The sequence below is a fragment of the Vidua chalybeata genome, chromosome 1, assembly GCF_026979565.1.
Source record: "Vidua chalybeata isolate OUT-0048 chromosome 1, bVidCha1 merged haplotype, whole genome shotgun sequence".
Taxonomy (NCBI): domain Eukaryota; kingdom Metazoa; phylum Chordata; class Aves; order Passeriformes; family Viduidae; genus Vidua; species Vidua chalybeata.
This window is the reverse complement of record NC_071530.1, coordinates 52,266,815-52,287,126: the sequence shown is the minus strand read 5'-3', so window position 1 is coordinate 52,287,126 and position 20,312 is coordinate 52,266,815. Positions and strand designations below refer to the sequence as shown.

The 20,312-nt window shown below is 39.2% G+C and overlaps 1 protein-coding gene across 2 annotated transcripts in view; it reads left to right on the top strand.

The window, feature by feature from the left end:
- The window catches only part of HECW1 (HECT, C2 and WW domain containing E3 ubiquitin protein ligase 1), a 251,088-nt gene that overhangs the window by 189,932 nt on the left and 40,844 nt on the right, over positions 1 to 20,312 (top strand). For both annotated transcript variants that reach the window (XM_053933981.1, XM_053934027.1), the window contains 7 exons: positions 2,013 to 2,163; positions 6,447 to 6,577; positions 9,244 to 9,365; positions 12,208 to 12,393; positions 13,017 to 13,151; positions 18,374 to 18,479; positions 18,659 to 18,755. In XM_053933981.1, the coding sequence (XP_053789956.1) occupies positions 2,013 to 2,163; positions 6,447 to 6,577; positions 9,244 to 9,365; positions 12,208 to 12,393; positions 13,017 to 13,151; positions 18,374 to 18,479; positions 18,659 to 18,755 (928 nt within the window). The remainder of the gene's footprint in view (positions 1 to 2,012; positions 2,164 to 6,446; positions 6,578 to 9,243; positions 9,366 to 12,207; positions 12,394 to 13,016; positions 13,152 to 18,373; positions 18,480 to 18,658; positions 18,756 to 20,312) is intronic.

The window sequence follows — 20,312 nt, the reverse complement described above, 5'->3', positions numbered from 1 at the left end:
TGACCAATTGGTGTCTTCTGTAGGCTGTCTAGAGTGTGGTTCTCCAGCACTGCCTACAAGCTTCTAATTCTATGTTGACCTATGTCATTCTTAACTTGTTACGAGGTACAGCAGTAGTGTGGAGTGAGGGCTAGGATTTGTTCTTTGCCAGAAAACAGCAAGGAAAATTAAGATCTTCATGATGTTGAGCTGGATTATCTTTGATCTGGTCAAGGTTATTTCCTTGCGGATACTGCAGATAATGCATAGCTCCAGAAGGGCCATTTCCCACCCACAGTGGTACACCTGCCACTAGTGCCAGCATGCTCAGCAAGGCTCTGGCCTTCAACCTGCCTTATGTGTCAGTCTGATTTACCTCAATGTGCATATGTTGCATTTGATGTGCTTTTTTCACTGTCTTATGTTCTAGACATGGTTTTCACAAAGCTGTGATCTTGTTCTTGAAACAGCTACCACATCGTTGGGAAACTTTGGAGGAGGAAGAGAGAGTCCTCTCCTTAAATAATGTAGTGATTTTCACAGTGAGAGATGTTGCATGAGTGCCCATGGTGTGACTATAGGGTTTGTGTCTTTAAGGACTGTGGTAGCTTTGAAAGAAGCAATGCATGTGTTTATGGCTCTTCTTGTCTTGGAGTCTTACAGAAAATTTCTCCAAGGACTCCCAGCACCCATCTTTTAAGGTCTGTGGTATTCAGCTGTCAGGGGCAACTAGCCCTGGACTTCAGATAGCCTACACTTGTCTAGGATCAAATATGGGAAATAGGTTTAGTCGGGGCCAGCATTCAAAGGATGGGAACTGGTCATGAAGCACAGGTTTCCAAATATAGTAGGAAAAGGTGCAATTTCCATCCTGCTTTTAGAGAATAGGAAGTGAAATACATAAAGTATGAAATTCAGATGACCCTGAATTGGATCATAGAACACCATAGGAGGAGTGAACTCATCAGGGAAGATGGCATCATAGTAAGAATATGGGAATATGAGGAAGTGTTTGCCCTCAAAGGTAATCACCATATGTGGATTTGTGTGTGAATGCAAATGAGGTTTGCATCTAAACATGTGTAGAAAGTATGTGCATGTATTTACATAGATGTGTCATCAGCTGATGGGTCATGTGGGAATATGAAACTAGCAAGCCTAATTTATTCCACTTCTCCATGCATTCCAACCAGTTCGATATGTGGCTTTGCTAGCTAACTCATTTCTGAATTTCTTCTGTTGCAAACTATTTTTTATCAACATTACCATTTTCCACAAGCCATCATATACCAAATCATTTTTCGTTTTCAATCATGGGAGAACAATAGCAGTAGTAGAAAACAATAATGATAGAAGGCTCAATATTAGTCTGCAGACTCCCAATCTAGTTTGCATTCATGAGAGCAATTCTCTGTTTAGAGAGATTTCTAAGGTATGTCCAAAGAGTCTGTCATCAGTTTTCAGTGAAGCCTTTAATTGCTGTATGCTGTCCTTTGAAGCCACTTTGCAAAAGGGAGAGAAATGAAACATGTTTGTTCTGAAACATAACAAAAAGGGAAAAATGGGTTTTGCCATATTAGCTCAGATGTAATCTTCTTGTAAGGGTCAGTTCTTTGTGGCCACTCCGACCTGCAGTGAATCCAGCCAAGCAGTATCACTAATTGAAAAATTACCTCATCCTTTTAAAAATGTAGCCTCTGTGTGTCACTAGTTTTTCATGTGCTGTGGTAGTGAACTCCATGGCCTACCTGTGTGCTGTGTACGAAATATTTCTGTATATGCATATACTGCATATATGTATACATAGACAAGCAAATAATAGATATACACACTTGAATGTGTACTTTGACTATATACCCATGGTATGTATTGCATGTGGGCTATACATATATATAGTATCTCCTGTGTGTATATACCCTGTCTGTGTGTATATGTGTGTGTGTGTGTGTGTGTCTGTACATACCTCCCACATGCAGGTTTTCTGGAAGGCATCCCACTGACAGCATCATCCCTTCCTTTATTTCCAACCCTAGATTGGGAAGCTCGGATAGACAGCCATGGGAGAGTGTTCTACGTGGATCATGTCAACCGCACCACCACGTGGCAGCGGCCCACAGCCGCAGCAACGCCAGATGGGATCCACAGGTCTGGCTCCATCCAGCAAATGGAGCAGCTCAACCGCCGGTGAGCGTTTGCACTGGAAGGGAAGGGAGTATTCTTCCAAAACATGGAGTCACTCTTGCTACTTAACTGTAGCAGTGGTATTGATGGGTCAGCACCTAGTGCTGTTCTAAAAAGCTTTTTGGGACCTGACTGGAATTGCTGCCATGTCCATGTGGTGTTTCTACCCAAGCTAATTAGGCCTGTTGAAAGGTCTGTCTCCTTCTCCAGGGCAGAGCCCTACTCTAATAGGACCATGCACATTTCTAGAGGTAGACAGGTCTGCTTAGTGTTGCATTGGTCCCTGTAAATCTGTCAGTTCATTCTGAGCTGGCTGAGATACCTCTTAACGTCATTTATATTTTAGTTTAGTTTGTCTAGTCCACTCATAGATTTGTTTATCATTTTCTTCTCATGCTAGCTTTTTAGACAAAATTTAAGAGGAAAGAAAAAAAAACAAATAGTTGGTCAAAAATCTACCATTTTTGCATAAAAAGAGGGTTTGGGTTTTTTTTTAATTCCCTGCTTACTATAATGATGCCATTTCTAGAAAAGGACAAGCAAGACTGAAATTATATTTTAATTATAGCATGTAAAATGCCACAAAAGTTTTTTGGCCTTTTCTTCTGTGCTAAGAGAAAGTTCTGCAGCTGAGAGAAGGATGCAGAGTTTAAAAGTGCTCGTTTCAGTGTACTTTGACTAGTTTGGGAGCTGCTGTGCCCTTAATGAGGCAGTCTGGGAGAACTGGGCCAACTTAAACTGACACCATCAAAACGCTCTTGAAGAATAATCCTTTTTTACCAAAATGCATTATTTTGAGTAGTATTTCATAGCATGTATTATGTCTTGCAGAAATGAGAGAACGTGCTTGGTATTTGTTTTCATTATAGGTTTGCTCATAAAGCCTCAAGCTGCCATGTTAATATAAAAAAGACAAAACAAAAATAAACCAAAAAAAAAAATAAAACCCTTAAGAAAGTGAATGTTTAATGGAGATTCTTTCAAGGGATTATATGACTTCTCTGCCATTTAGCATTGGTCTTCAAGAGGGATTTTAGCCATGTCAAAGCTCATACTATTTGGCTACCACTTAAGCAAGTTATCTGCCACAGAAACCAGAAAGCTGTTGTGGAAATAATTTTTTTTTTTTTTTTTTTTTTTTTTTTTTTTTTTTTTTTTTTTTTTTTTGTTGAACTTATGGAAGTGCAGAACAACCATGAAAGGAATAAATGCTTATAAGAGTGATTTACCATTCTGTTAGTTAATGCAGGTTAATCATTAAACCAGCTATCACAGCAGAAACTGAAGCGTAGGCATTGTCTTTGTGACCTCCTTCCCTCATATTATTCAGTGTTTTCATGTAGGCTGTCTGTCTGTCTTGGGTATTACTTGATTATCACTGCTCTGGGTTGGGAATTGAGAGTTAGTAAGATTGATATTATTTGAATCGCTCCATTTTTAGTATTCATATATCCAGTTACAAAGGGAGAAGTATGGAGTTTTCAGCAGTGGCAAATCTCTACTTATGCAAGTTCCATTGGAGACTTTGCAGGTTATTAAACATGAAATGTCATGGCTTCTTGGGACTAAGGATTCTCTTCTCTCTGCCAAGGAGCTCTATTGATTTGAGAAGTTGAATAGAAAGATCTCCTATTGTTACCTGTGAACTTTTCCTAAGATTCTAATAAAAGGGATTCATACTGAATGTCCTGAGTATTTGCAAGTAATTTTTGTAGTTTTAACCTGGCTGTTATATTTTTCAAGTTATTCTAGTCCTAAATCTAATTTCAGATATTTCATGTCTCCACATTTCAGGAATAATAGCTGCTTTTCACAGTTATTATCAACACTGTGGAGGATTGGACTTTGTTTTAAGCCCTCATTTCAGAATTTTGTTTTGTTGTGTTTCAAACTTAATGGTTTGAAATGTTTTTCAGCAGACAAACCTGAGAGCCATTTTAGGTGAGACAACAGCAAACATAGACATTGCTGATAGAATTAGCAGCAGCCTGAACTTTTGCTCTAACCTCAAACAAAATTTGGACTCAACATCACTCTGCAGTTTGAAAAAGCTTGGTGACTTTTCTTTTAAACAATTTTTTTTTTTTTTTTTTTTTTTTTTTTTTTTTTTGGTTTCCTGGTTCAATTTGTGTAAGGGAATGGAAAGACCAAAATATTACAAGGAAGCTTGGTATTTCCAGCCCAGCCAAAACCACAAAGCTTTGGAAATTCAGCTTGAAAAAAACCCATAGCTGTGATTAAACCTAGTCCTGCTTTCCTTCTGTGCTCCAAGCTTCCCTTTAGCTGTACAAGCCACTTGAGAATACTGGGAATGCAAAACTGGAATCCAGGTGTTGGGCAAACACCAAAGAAACATCCATGCTTCTTATTTTAAAGGCTCTTGCTCATTTTCTGGAGCACTACCTGACTTGCTTACTTGTTGGTCAAGCAGATAACAGCCCTTGTTGTTCAAGCTCTATTGAAAGGATACTTCGCAGCATATGTATGTCTAGACTTGTCTTTGCATTAGTTTGAAAGATAATAATCAACATAAGAAATTATAACCATCATGGTTAGGACAGCCACAGTGTGGTATTTCTTAAGTTCCATTTCTTTGACAAATCACTTTGAAAGGAGGCATTCCCTAACTTTTGCACTTCCAATGTTTTCTCCAATTACTTTGGCATTTTTGGGTATTTATATAAGGTGATTTTATAGTATTGAGATGCAAAAGAAATGCATAGTCTTTTGTTGGCATACAGCTGCTGTTGCTCTTTGGGGTTTGCCAGTGGGGATTTTCTACCATCTAATTAAATTGAAGGTACAGGGTTTTTCTATATGTGTGCTTATATGAACCTGGGGGGTTTTGTGGTTGGTTTTTCCTTTCTATTGCATGTGGGTGTTGTAAAACTGCTCCAGTACTGGAATGGAAACTTCATTCAGTTGCCTGCAGTCAAGTGAATAAAGCTGCAAAATGTAGGTCTAAAACAGAGGCTTTAAAACTACAGTAAATTAATGCTGTTGCAAAACCTGCTGTCAGAATTTCCTTGTAAAGATGGATGTTTTCTTAAAACTATCAAAATATACACTAAATGTAGCTTTAAATGACTTTGAGTACTGGAGGGGGACATGTAGCATTGTGAAAGTTTAGTATAAATCTATTAAAAGTTTAATTATTTTTTCTTAATTATCTCCAGCCCTTTTGCCTAAGATTGGTTTGCAATGAGCTGCTGGAGATTATGTCTTTTGAGATATCAAAAAGCCAAACCCTAACTCTTGTCTTTAATGATCCCATGTCACTTTAAGGAACTTACTCATGGCTAACTTCTAATTTGGAATAAAGCGTGCATTAACAGATCAAGAGGCAGAAAGTAAGTAAAATCTTTAAGTCAGAGCTTGAGCTGAGGAAAGCAAAGAGTGTAAGTCAGAAAAATTGAAGACAAACAACGCTGGATCAGATTAAAAGCAGGCAGTAAAGCCATCCTGTTTCAAATACACATGGAAATGCCATGGAGAAAGAAGGATTAAGAATATCAGGATGGAATAAAAGCTAATTAAAATAATTAAGAGCACCTGTTTTCTAGCTTTGCTTTTCTTTCTTTTTCTAGTTCTTTCTTCCTCCTTATGCTTTATTTTTCTTTCCTTGTCTCTTTCTGTAAAAAATGTATTTATAATACACATAAGACATGTTCATTATTTGCCAGTAGAACCAAAGAAAACATGTTCACCAATTCATCTGTCACTATGAGTGAACAAGTTAAGGAGAATTTGATTTCTCTGAATTCAAAATACTCCAGATTGTTTGTTCTTCATCAGGTAAAGATGATTTATTTTCATGGTTCAGGATGTGCATCCAGTAATTTAATAAGAAAGACTGAAAGTTACCCAGAGCATCACAGGATTGATCCTTACTTCATTGGTTATGCTTCCATAAGGCTAAATGAGAGGAGGAACCATGATCCACCTCTAGTTTTGGGTTCCAGGTGTCTAGATGTTTTAAAGGGAAGCCTCAAAGTAGCAACATGTAGCCTAAATATATGTTTAAAGTTTGAGTATTCCTGACTTGGCACCCTCTGTGGCTATTTGTTAGTCACTGAAAAATGCCAAGTTTGCGGAGTACTGGTTGGCCCAAGTGTGAGCAGCTGCACCAGCTGCAAGAGAGGAGTCAGCAGTGCTCTTACTCTGTTGTACACTGAAGATAGAAATATTGGAATCATTCAGAAACATGCTGATTGTTAAAGCAGAAAGCAACCAGAAATCACCTCTATTAACTAAATCTTTTTGTTCCTTTCTATGAATGTATCTAGGTACCAAAACATCCAGCGAACCATCGCAACAGAGAGGACTGAAGATGACACTGTGGTAAACAACAGGGTGGAGAGAGTTCCCACTGGAGGAGGAAGTGACTCTGAGGCAGAGCCTTCCCAGCCAAGCCCAGGTATGGGGCAACAAAGCTTCTGAGAGGTGTGTTCAGTGCCATTCAGTTCTGGGGAAATCTGCATTTCCAGGGGAGACTGAAATTTTATTATACCAGGTTGAAAAACCTAATTAAAAAAAAAAAAAAGACCTGAAGATACAGTTTTAGATGTGAAGCTACAAGCACAATGCTGGATACAACAGTTTCAGTTCTTCTTTAACAACTACTAAGACAGACAAAGCATTTTTGCTTTAGTAAAGGGCCATTTGAAACGAAAATGAAAGAGGTATTTTGCAAGTACTATATTCACCTAGTAGTGAATATATTCACCTAGTAGTTGCAAAAATAGTGCTGTCTTATTTTTGTAGCTGTGTCATTTTTAGCTTGGGGCATTTGCAGTTTATTTTCTCTAGGCTTGGCTTCTGCACTGCCACATTTGCCCATGTGATTGCACCTGCAGTGGCCCTGGCATCATGTATGAAATACTTGTGGTTTTTAAAGGTGTGGTTTTGTGATAGCTGTGAGCTGACCTAAGTGTGGGCTGTCACCAAAGAAGGCACAGCTGTCTTTTTTCTCACCACTACTTTATGTGACAGGACCTCATACCAGAGTGGAGAGCTGAACTGCCTGAAAAATAGCCTGGCTTCTTGTCCTTGTCCTTTACAGCCAGATTGGATCTTTAATCTGGCTTGTTACATAAGGAGACAAGAGTGAGGGTTACTACAAAGAAGAAGAGGAAAATGTGTACCCAAGGCAGGATGGGATGGCAGGGATCTCTTCTACTCTTTTTGGTGGTAATCTCACTCCTACCAAAAATGTTTTCTTAAAACATTTAGGAAACCATAGTCTTAAGTGTTTGTTTCAAGTAGGGAATATCAGCAATCAGTCTAGTGCCCACTATGCATCTTGAGACCATGCAAAAATAACTCTCTGCTTTGTTAGCACCAGCAAAATGATTGAGCAATCATCTTCCTCTGGATCACTCTTACCTCCACCAAACATTGTGTTCTGTATTGTCTGCCATGAGCAAATCCAACTTCTTGCTATCCTTTTGCTGTCCCTCTGTAAATAGGATTGGTAATGGGAAAGAGCCAACACATTGTCTGCTTAAATGTTCGTAGTTTTCCATATTGAAGAGGAAAAAATACATAGAGAAATAATAAAATTTTTAACAAGTTTAGAAAAATATTCAATTTTGTTTGTTTTGATCCATTAGGTTTTTTAAGCTTGAAAATCAATTTTGGCCAAGAATGTTTAACATTTGATGCTCAAAGTTTCCTTGCCTTCTTTTGTATTGCAATTAAAGAGAGACTTCTATCTACAGTGGATCTCATAAGGAGATCCCAGTTCTCTATGTCAGAGAAGTGGAAATGAGGCACACATTGTATTATTAGTATTTATAAATAATGTAGCCATTACTTGTAATATCCATAATCATTTAGTATCATAGACAATAAAATAGCAATTTAATAGGAGTTACCAGCACTAAGTATTTAGTTCAGTTGATTATTTAACATGCACTCTTTTGTTTTAAACCCAAAGAGCTAATCAGTGTGAAAAATGTTACTATAAGTTATTAGGAAGTGATTTTTGCTATAGATAATTGCTTTACTTTGGGAAAAAAGCATCAATATTGTATAAAATTCCAAGAATTAGAAGGTCAATGATGGTGTAAACACATTAGGGGAAGAAAAAGCTGCAGTATTATACATTTGTTATTTGTTTTTTAATTTAAATGAAAAATATCAGAAGGAATACAATTAAGGCACATTAATCCAGGTTTTAAGCCAGTATAAATCAATTTAACTCCATAAACTGATTCAGTCTGCAGTTTTAAATGGATAAAATAATATGATGGGTGCAGCAAGAAGAAAAAAGAATTTATAACTGATAAGAAAAAAATTGCAAAATTTTATTTATTCTCTTGATGACATCTGCATCCAATTTTCTTGGACTGCAAATAAAATGCAGTTTTATTTGAAAATGCCAGAACACCAAAGCCATATTTCAATGGTAGGAAGAATTTTTCTGGTAGCTAAAGAGCATCAGGAGTTTCTACCTCTACAAAGTTACATTCTCAGTGCTCAGTTCTGCTCCTGTGTTTCATTAATTGATACAGATTAAAAATAATGCAGTTGTGTCTGCTTTTGTTTTCTTTACCATACAAGTCCCCAAAACCTTGGATTTTTCAAAACCAGTGCAATTAAAGTAAAGGCTGGATTGGGAGATCAGATTTCTCTAAAATCAGCTGTAGGGGAAACCAGAATGGACCTGGGTGACTAAACCAAACCATCAGCTGGTGAAAACTGCTGTGGTGACATTATACTTGGGGACAGCAGCGGACTTGACATAGAGTTTCATAAGCTACAGTTCAGGAAACCATTCAGCTCCTGCACTGCTGTGGTACACACTGCATCACTAAACATAAGGGCATCCATCAGTTTGCTTGTCTTGGGAATGCCGAGGTAGGTGCATTGGGCAGTTGGTGGCTTTTTTGTATCATCACTTCTGCAGCTGTTTCTGAAAGGTTAAATAATAGACCGTGCTTGCCACTACATTAATAAGATTCTGTGGCTTGTTTTGTTTTGTTTTGTTTTGTTTTTGTTTTTGTTTTTGTTTTTTTTTTTGGGGGGGGGGTTTGTTTTGGTTTGGTTTTTTGGGTTTTTTTTTTTTTTTTTTTTGTGCAGAGATTAGGAGGGAAGGTTCCCTTTCTCCTGTGAATTCTCAAAAAATCACCTTGTTGCTGCAGTCTCCAGCTGTGAAGTTCATCACCAATCCCGAGTTCTTCACTGTGCTGCATGCAAACTATGTGAGTAACTATGATTTGCTCTCTCACACTACTGATTTTTGAGTTCCAGTGCTGTGTCCCAGAATTTCAGGGAGAATGCACAGTAAATCTGAGTTGTGTGACTTGGGGCTCAGTTGTCCTTTCTGAGCACCAGACCAGGCTGGGGACACTACAGCCAGGCTGCTCCAAGGAGGCTCTTGCTGGGATTCTGCCTCACACAAGAGTGTCCATGGTACAGAGAAGCTCATTAATGTTATTCTCCCAGAACAAGTAGGAACCCTTGGTTTCAGCTTGGTTGATTCTGTTGCTGCAGGCAATGAAGTTGTTGTCTTTTGATCCAACATCCTGAGAAATCTGACTCAGATACCACCAAGTCTTACTCAGATATCACCAAGGGAAACAGAGAGAAAAAAATTAACTCTTGCAATTTGAATTCCCGAAAAGGGGGCAGGCATAACTGAGTGGAAGAAATACTGATTTGTGTCAGTGTAGCTATTTTGGGAAAAACACAAATAAAAACAAATTTTCAAAATTCAAGTAACTTTTTTTTTCCATTAGTGAAGTAAAACCACACATTTTCTTGCAAACCTGTAGGGGACTGGCGAAAATGTAGTATCAGGAGGAAGCAGATAGGGCAGTCCCACAAGGAGATGCATTCCTAGTTTGCCATATCTGGAATTTAGTTCAACAAGGCATCTAAACGTAACTTCTGACTATTTGGGAAGTCATCCATTTCTGGGTAGCAATGATCTTCCTTTTCAAAAGGAAGAGACAGTAAAACACTGAGATTTGCCTCAGCAGAGCCTTTTAGCTAACTGCAGACATCAGGTTTTGGCTGTGGCACTTCATGGATTGAAGCCAGCCATCCATCTCCAAGCATCTGCCAGAGATTATCACCCATGAGATCCTGACAAGGAAAGGATGTATTAACTCACCTGACATTCCCTGAACTAGGTTATGGAGTGCAGGTAATTTCTTCCATTAGCAGGGTCATATATGATGATTTATAGCTGGGAGCCATGTAATTTTTGACCAGCATGGTTGTTGGAAAAATGAGCAACTGATTCCATAGTTGTGTAAAGAACAGCTCACAAGATAATAAATCCCAATTTTATTAGTCACTGAAATTTTTAAAAAAGCAGAAAGAGGCTTCAGTTTTGTCTTAAAAACTTGTCTCTAATGTGAGAACCAGAATAATCTATTAAAACATCTGTGAAATGGTCATACAGATACCAGTTGAATAATGGCCCACATAACTTTTGCCTTAACACGAGTGTAATATTCAACCACATGCCCCTATTAAAATTTCAAGCTATTAATTATGCCACTGAAGTTGGGATTGGAAAATATTATCCAGCATTTAGAATTATAAAGGAAAGCCTCTCATTTTTCAGATATTTTATTTCCATGAAGAGACAAAACTACATTACACTCTTTGTTTCCCTAGTGCAGCTTAGAGATATTCAAGGCAGTCATTGATCATATATTAGATCAAAATAAAACTTTTGTTATGTAGTAGGCTAGGATCTTAAAAATCTGTGACCATGAAGCTTTCCTGGGTTATAAGCAGGTCATATCTTCAGGGCAGAGATCCTATCTCTGTGATTTAACATTTACCAACCCTTGCCATAATTAAGGACCTTGTGCTACAGGGAGCATTCTCAGTGGTGTCACCACAATAAATCCTTACATCATAAAGATATCATCATAAACCTGTAGATGTTTTATTGAATTATAGTGGTTAAAATGCACTAAACGTGCATAGAAATTGAGAATTCAAAACTGCTGGGTCAGATTCTCTGGACATATTCCAGGTCTGCACACTGGAGCTCACTTCACTTAAGACAGGAGTCCTCCAGTGATCTTTATTACTCTAATGAGTAATCAATCCTTTGGGCTGACCAGCAAACCAAGACACTCATTTTCTCTCTAGTAAAAGGTTCAGGAGATTTTTGTGACGTTTTCTACTCTGTCTTGACGAGCTTTTTCCCTGAAGTGAAGGATTCAAAGAGTAGCCTGTGAATGGGCCTGTGTGTTGTTAGCACAAGTATTATTTTGCGATGCTCTATCATTGAACACACTGAACAGCATACATTGAACAACAAATACAGTTCACTGGACCCCTATTCTGCAATCAGATCAGTTCACTCCCTTGAGCTGCCTCTGGCCACTTCCCCTAGAGGTGTATTTAATGCCCATTGTGAGATACAATTTTCTGCCTGAGGGGTGGCATTCACTGGACTCAAGGAAGCATCTCCATCTGACAAGCTTCGTAGTCATTGCAGAAACAAATACTCCATTCCAGGAAACAATTCACCTCTTCCAAAAACAGACAATTAAATAGTGTCTGTTCCTACCCTGTGGCTGTATAGTCACTACAAAAAAGGTAGCAAGTTCATATGGAGACATCTGCACTGGGGTCCTCGTAAGTTCGTGAGTCCTATCACGCACATCTTGATTTCAGTTATAGAAAAAATAGATGTTCACAGCTGTCTTTGCATCTCTCTGGCACTGCCAAGGCCCACAAGCAGTGTTTCTGTTGACCAATAAAAGCAGTGAAAGGGTCAACTACATGCGCCTTGAGTGTGTGATGTTTCAGCTGACCATTTTTTAAGTGCATTAAAAAGGCAGTTCTTACACAAGCTAACTGTGCATAATGTGTGGGACAGTTCACTTTTCAGATTGTATTTCTTAATTCTGCATATGCATGTAAAGTATTCATTCAACTCAAAACAATGAGATTGAAGTGTTTCTTGATTCTAACAGGACTTGTTTCAGTTCTTTGCGCATGTGGCCCATGAAATAACCAAATATGTTTTGACATCAGAACTGGGTTTCTTCCCTTCTGTTATCCATCTCACAGAGTGCCTATCGAGTCTTCACCAACAGTACCTGCTTGAAGCACATGATTCTGAAGATTCGTAGAGATGCTCGTAATTTTGAGCGGTATCAGCATAACAGAGACCTAGTAAATTTTATCAACATGTTTGCTGATACCCGACTGGAGCTTCCTCGTGGCTGGGAGATAAAAACTGACCAGCAGGGCAAGGTAAGAGTGCCAATAAAACTAATCACTTGTTTAACACAGCATATCAGACAACATGATTATTAAAAGTTCCTTCCTTCTTGACTCAAAATCAGTGAAGGCTGATTCAAAAAGCAGTGAAGGTTTAAACAACACAAGCAGCAAGGGGAGTTATTTTAGAATCAGGAAAAAAGCTTCAAAGTTTCAAAGCATTTCTAACTTTCTGTAGAGTATTGTACCAAAGCAAGGCAGCATTGAACTGACAACAAAGTTTGAGCCAGAGTAGATCTGTTGTGACTGCAAAATTTGACTCAGTGCGTCTGCCTCAAATGAAGCTTTGCTGACTGGCCTCTGGAACCACCAAATAGGTTAAAGCAGCATTTTCCAATAATATTATTCTCTCCTGTCTTGTTTACATCATGGCCATTGCACATGATTTTGGTCTACACAGCTTCAGATATTTTCTAAGAGCTATTCTAGTTTTGAGTAGGCCAGTCCTGTTGTTTGCAGGTGCCTTCCATGGGCTATACTTATCCAAGGTATTTCCCACTTACAGTTGCCACTGGTTTTCCTGCTGCATTCCCGCAATACCATCACAGGGTTGGCAGTCTTCTTATTAAAGAAACCATCGTTCCTTTGTGTTTCAGTCTTTCTTCGTTGACCACAATAGCCGTGCTACCACCTTCATAGATCCCAGGATCCCGCTGCAGAATGGGCGTCTCCCAAATCATTTGACTCATCGGCAACATCTCCAGCGACTCCGTAGCTACAGCGCTGGAGAGGTAACTGTGCTCATATCTACTCAGGAGCTTTTGACATCAGTCTTCTCTAGAATTATAAGAACTTCTTATATTTTAAAAATATTGAAACAGACTGTCCTGCTAATGTCTATCTTCCAAAGACAATAAGGGATTTTTTTGTCTTTCCGAAGGGTTTATTTCAGAGATTGCTGGTTTATATTTTGATGGTTTTCAGAATAAAATAATAAGCAAGTAAAGCATAACTGAAGTGATGACAGAATAGATTTTAAAAGACGAATCCATATTTGGCATCCTGGCCTGGCTTTACTTAAGTTATTAATTAGGTTTTTTTTATAGCCTGATACCTTATATGTTTCTTCATTCCCCACTGTGACATTGTGCTCTGAAAAGACAGACTCCCTAGAAGTAGTGCAGTAATGTATGCTGAGGTTTGCTTTCCCAGCTTTCAGACACATTATATATTTTTCCTATATATCATGGGGATGATTTTTATCACTGAGGGCCATAGACAGGATTGAAAGAAGCATAAATACTGTGTTTGCATTGTGGATTTAAGTAGGAAAAAGTACCAGCAATCAGATTCTTCATATAGCAAATCCATACAGTTAAACATTTGTAAAGATTGTTGCTGAATAGAACTAGAGATGAACTATGGTGAAACGGTCTTTCTCTTCCACAAAAATATCCACAGAAATGCTTGTGAAATTAGCATCAAAATTTATTGCAGCCGGACCAGTCTGAATACCTCTCGCTGCCAGGTGGGTTGGGATTAGGAGCTGAACAGGGTGTGAGGTCAGTTCCTCAGGACGAAAGGCAAACCAGGCATGAATAGCTTGGGCATGTCTTCTCCATTTTGGGTGAATACAGCATCATATTTTCTGAAGATAGAAATGTATCAATGGATCTGTTTCAGTCATATCTTCCCACCAGCTTAGCAACTTCCCTCTGCCAGCAGCCTTCAGTTTAGTGTTGCTGCTGTGATTGAATTACTGGCATGACTGTGATAGCCACCTGCACGGTAATTCATGCTTGAGTCCATGCTTGCACATTCACCATGTCAGGGATAGAAACACCACTGAGCAACTCAGATGACCTAGCCCAAAAAATACACTTGGTTTTGCAAACACTGGCAAGACTGGCACGGAGCAATATGCAATAAACCCCCCCCAAAAAACCCAGTAAAGGCTACGGAATCAAAAGTATTGAATACTTTTGAGTAATGATTATCTGGGGAAATCAAAAACTGTGCTTTGAGGCCACTGTTCTGGCATGAACAGCCAATGAAATAGTCATCTCCCAGTCTTGGTGGTCCAGGTCCCACAGTGCTTCCACATCCTTGTCATAGTCAAACTTCTTTATTGTAGTCAAGTAGCTTCCCATTTGGAAATGTCTGCTGCTCCACTGGAAGGACTCCCATTGATTTCCAAGGACTTTGGATTGGTGCCTAAAAGTCCCTCATTTACAAGGAAAATATTCAGCCCTTTGCAGCTCAGTCCATTTATTAAGAGCCTCATGTTCAATGCCATTTCCTCCAAGTGCATTTGGGTGTTCTTTGGCCTATAATTCATGTCTGTAGACTCACACATGGAGCTTTGTCCTGGCCATGTGTCATCTGTCTGCAGTCTTGCTGGTTTCTTTGCTGAGCAGATGGTGTGGCCTCTGGAAGCTGTCACCAGGACAGTATGAAGGACCACGAAGGACAACTCACCAGTTTTCAGTGTTATGTACATGTGTCAAAGGAGCCTGAAGGACATCAGAATAGTGAAGTTGTGGTTGCCAGAGAGGACATAGAAAAGAGCCACGGTAATGAAATAAAGGACTTCTGGAAAAACTTCCATTGTTCTGTGTAGATTACTGATATTAAATGGTATTATATATTAATTTGGAAAAAAAATGCTACAAGTTCTTTATTAAGCACTTATTTAAGAGTTATCAATCTTTTACAGGAGAAAGGGGATTGTTGCTACTTATAGTTACCTGACTTGTGGAAGCAAAGGTCAGATAGCTATAGTGGCCATCAGTAACTAAAGTATAAGTCACTAAGTAATTCATTTCTTTCTGCCACTGCTAAAAACAGAACAGTTTGTAAGCACTTTCCATTCCCTCTAAAGGGCTTCCCATCTGCAGTGAAAATCAACATCCATGATTACCGGGTAGAGATTTTAAAGACAGCAAGAGGAAGGAAGCAGGCATCCACAATGGAGAGGCAAGAGGTGCTGGTTAGCAACAAGTGCAGAGAAGGTGCTAGAATATGGCAGTATATAAATCTCCTTACCAACTCAAACCACAACAAGCAAGTAGCAGGATTCAAATGGGCCTCTAAAATCCAGCAGCAATATAAAACCCAGGAAAAGGTATTATATCTTGAAAGGCTCCTCTGGTAATTTAGACTCTCCACTCTGGTTTCAACATCCCAGTGTCAATATCAAAGCTGTTAAAACCTGACATAAATCTGTCAATTACTCTGCACTACATGAACAAGGTCACTAAATCATTAGAGGGGTCACTCTTTATTTTTTATTAGAGAATGATGTGCTAATCAAAATTAAATTATGCAATTAGAAAGTTAAAGTAGACAAGACAATTGTGACTGAACACTAAATTGGAGCAATCAATTGTACTCTATTAGCTAAGAGTGGAAAGAGAATTGTTAGCAAAATGGAAGTTAATTAGAGGGCTGGGAGTTTTTCTGTGTTGCCAGAGAAAAATTGTTCGGAGGTATAAATGTGCAAAGACCAAACACAGCATGAGCAATGCCTAGGGATGGTGATGAAGAGAATTATATCACCAGTTTATTGAGGTGTGTACAGAACTGGATTCTTACAATCTATACTTTATCTCTTAAACCAGAACTGGGAAGATGGGAAGAAGGGAGCGAAAATTTATTTTCATAGGCACAATACACATTTCTTTCCAAAATTCTTGCTCCAGGAGAAATATGTCCAGGCACTGGAAAGCTAACCAAAATGAATGGTGACAAGAGGAAGAGGAGGAGCCAGGCCCAGGCTGGGCAGAAGTACCATGCAGTTCCCAAGTGATGAGCAAATAACACCTGGCCCAAATTTTTATGGAAGATATGTGTTTAACTCCTCTATTACTCCTCCTTTTCCCCTTTCTGTCTTCTGGTCAGTAAAATTATGTGTAGCAACAAGGGCATAGGATTTGTCAAGGATGAGTTAGCAATCACCCTTAAAAACAGGCTTAGACACCATCTGCATTCCTTTGCAAGTCTGTTCTACAAGGACCTGAGGAATAGGCATCCTCACCTGAGCTCCAGCGCTGCCTGGAAGTGAAGAAGCTGAGCCCAACAAAGCCTTAGCACCCTCCCATGCATCCTAACTAGTACAGCTGGTCACGGGCCCATATGTGCTGCCAATAAACAGCCCAAGAAATGGCTGCTCCCACACAGGCCTCGTGCCCACTGTGGCAGTGGATCACAGGGCACCTTTTGCACCTAAGGTTCCCCCCTGTGCCATAGCATGGAGTGAATGCTGTAAAGGCCACAAAGAGCTTGCTGGGGTGGATGCCTGGATCACAGGGGAAAAGCTGCCTAAGCCTGATCTAAACTTTCCTTGTGAGTTAGCCTGTGGGCATGTGAGGAGGAGACAAAGTGAAAGGGTACAAGTGAAATCCTAACTGGATGATGAAGCAAAACATTCACCATGCACTTGCACAGCAGTTTTGTGTTTTAAATTACAATGTGTTTGATTAGAATAGTTAAGATTTTTTATTGTTTAACCTGTGTGTTGACACATATCAAGTGCATTGACTGGTATCAAGTTACATGTAAACATTTTAAGCTTTACGGGTTCCAAAAGGCAGCTTGCCAGGCACATTAACTTCCCAGTTTTTGTGTATATCCAGTTGGAAGACTTGGCTTTTGGCTGTATCACTGAAAATGGGTTGGCATCATTTGCTTGGATGCAGAGTTAAGCATTTAAAATACTGAAGTTGGGGTGATTTCTTCCTGAAGTGGTTGCCAAATACTATAATTTGTGCAGTAAGAAAGGACCAGCTATTAGCCTAGTGGAGTGGCAGTTGGAATTCCTAATGCGTCTTGTACTAATACAGCCTCACACTGTAGTCACAGGACAAGGAGGAGTGTCTTTAAACTGAAAGAAGGTAAGTTGAGATCAGATATTAGGAAAAAATTCTTTACTGTGAGGGTGGTGAAGCACTGTAACAGATTGCCCAGAGAAGCTGTGGATGCTGTGAAGCTGCTCCCATGCCTGGAAGTGTTCTAAGACCAGGTTGGAGGGGGCCCTAGCAACCTGATCTAGTGGAAGGTGTCCCTGCTTGTAGCAGGGGTGTTGCAACTAGATGACTTTTAAGGTCCCTTCCAACCCATACCATTCTATGATTCCTCTCTTGGCCTCACTGTGACCATATTCTGGCGGAAAACATGAGAGACAGGTGGGATCCCCATAACTTTCACAAGTCTCCAAAAAGTTACCCAGCAAGTAATGCCTTAATGCAAACATTGCCAGATGTCATTGTTTGCCTTTTAATATCCTCATACCGAAGTGTTCTCCCACCTTTTAAGGACTCTGACTTTCTGACATGATTCCCTTCACTAGGTAGTGTATTTAAAACAGTGGCTTTCTTTAAGTGCCTCAGTTAAGGGGCAGTGAAAAATTTCCTTCTTACTACTCTGTTTATCAGCTCTTTGGATTATGTTCTTCTTTTCAGTGTATGCAATCCAATTTCTGGTTATGCAAGTTCGGCAGCCTTCTGGGATAATACAGCCTTTTTTGTGTTGTGATCTACATAGATAGACCTTCCTCATGTTATTTCCACTATTAAATTTCCCTGCAACAACACTGAATGAACACTACAGCATTGTGGGTTTTTTCTCTTTTCAAAAACATTGCTGTAAAAACCTTGAAGTAATGCAGTTATGCTAAAACAAGACATGTTTGATACTACAGAGTATGTAGTGTGATACTACAGAGATTTTATTTTCATTGAAGTGCATTTACTTCTATATTCTGGCACCTTCAGCACTGAGGAGGTGTCATAGCTATGGATAATGGCGTACCTTCATTTGGAAGCACAGAATTACTTGCCTTTTTTAAGTTGACTCGAGTGTAAAGCCATAATTTTCATGCATGCTTTTTGTCCTTCAGTCAGCATCATGGACTATTCTGAAGGTTATAGAAGTAAAGATGACAAATCTTTCAACTGACTGATGAGTGACTGGTGGTCAGTTTTGATCATTCTTTTCCTTTTCTCTGATGTTGTAGGCCTCTGAAGTCTCTCGAAACAGAGGAGTTACTCTGTTGGCCAGACCAGGCAATAGTCTTGTAACAGCTATTCGAAACCATCACCATCATGAGGCATTACCTCTGGGTAAGCCAAGGTTTCTTTTTCTTGTCAAAGCAGTGCTCACAAAGGTAGGTTTTAGGACTTCTCATGAGCTATGTGCTCTGCCTCGTGTTACCCTGTGCCTCACTGGCAGTGCAGTGTGCCCCTGCAGAGTTCTGGTGACATGGCAAATAAAGCCTCTTGTCTGATTTTACCTTTTCCAGCTTACAATGACAAGATTGTTGCATTTCTACGCCAACCCAGCATTTTTGAGATGCTGCAGGAGCGTCAGCCCAGCTTGGCCAGAAACCATGCACTCAGGTACTGTTTTTCTCCAGACTGCTGTACCTTACTTCCAGGAAGCACTTTTTGTAGTGGAAAAAAACAAATTCTAGTGACTGTAGTACAAAAGATGAACTTGGAGCTCCTATGGAACTGTCACCATTAAAAAGTAGATGGGAAACACCAGGATCCATGTGGTTACTATAGTTACTTTCCATAGACATCCAAGAAGTAAAATAATTATGGGCAAATAGTGAGCAGAAACTCTGCCTTCACCTGCAATTATCACTTTGCTTTTCAGAAGATAGAGTTAAAAGAGTTTTTGGACGGAAGTCAGCAGCAAAACCCTAATAAGTCCAGCAGAACCAGGATTTTGCTTCATGGTTGGATTTACACCCCTGTCATGGATATAGTCACCCTAGATTTTATAAAGAAATAGGATCATTAATGTGAAGTGGATTGTACTTTTGTCTTTAATCTTTCTCACTTGACTTAAAGGTAGTAATTTCCAAAGTATTTATATTGTGTCATTCTTTTTCTTAAGCCCATTCCTTTCCTATTAGATTTTTTGAAAACAGAAAAAGCAGAACCAATTACCGTTATAACTTAAACTCATTTGAATTCCAAAGTTCGAATTAACTGATTTTGGTCAAGAACTTAAGCTGGTGTTAATCAATGTCAGTGGTGCCCATATGCACCAGCTGAGAGTTTGACCAAGAGTTTAGGTTGTACTGTGCAGTCAGAGGTGTGGCTGCAGGACTGCTGAAGGAGGAGAGGACCTCCAAATTCCTGAAGTGTGCTTTCTGCTGGTAGCCCTACTGACTTCTCATTTACCTCTGAGGGCCAGACAAAGAATTTTTTGAGTGTAAGGATTAGACTTCCTTCTGGAGGAATTGTTACATGCAAATAAAATGAGAAATAGAATGAAAAATACTCTCAGTATTCAAGATGTACATTTCTGTAACTGAGAAATTTTTATCTTCACCATCAAATTATTCCAGACTACTTTTTTTTTTCTCAGCTGTAACTTGAATTCTCATTTCCCAGAGAACAGATAATGCTTTTATCGCCTTTTGAGCAGAGAATAAAATTGACCAGTAATAGGGGCTAGACAGCTTAGCCAGTGCATAATGAGATTTGTAACAGGATATTGAGCCTTTTGCCTACAGGTCATTGCTGATTATACCTTGGGCCAGGAGTGATCCAAGCTACGTGTCTAATGCTCATGCAGCAGGTGTTAAGAAAACTCTGAGGATGCAAAGTCCTTCTTTTATGAACCTTGATTACAAGGTTCTAGAGCATATCCTTGACTGGAGGTATCATATTTTGACTTAATACTAGAATAAAAATATTTGGACAATGCAGTGCTTTAGAAACACACTGGTAGGCTGTATCTGTGTATCTTCCATGATCCTACTCTGCTGATAGGATCCTATCCTATGTTTCCCAGTTTTTATTAACAGCAGGTATGATTTTACACATCCAACACATGTGTAATATGTATAACGTCTGTGTGATTAATTCATGTCAAGTATATGTTCGAGTGTTATTTCCCAGATGGAACTGACAGAGGGAAAGGAAGTGATATTCTTGCAA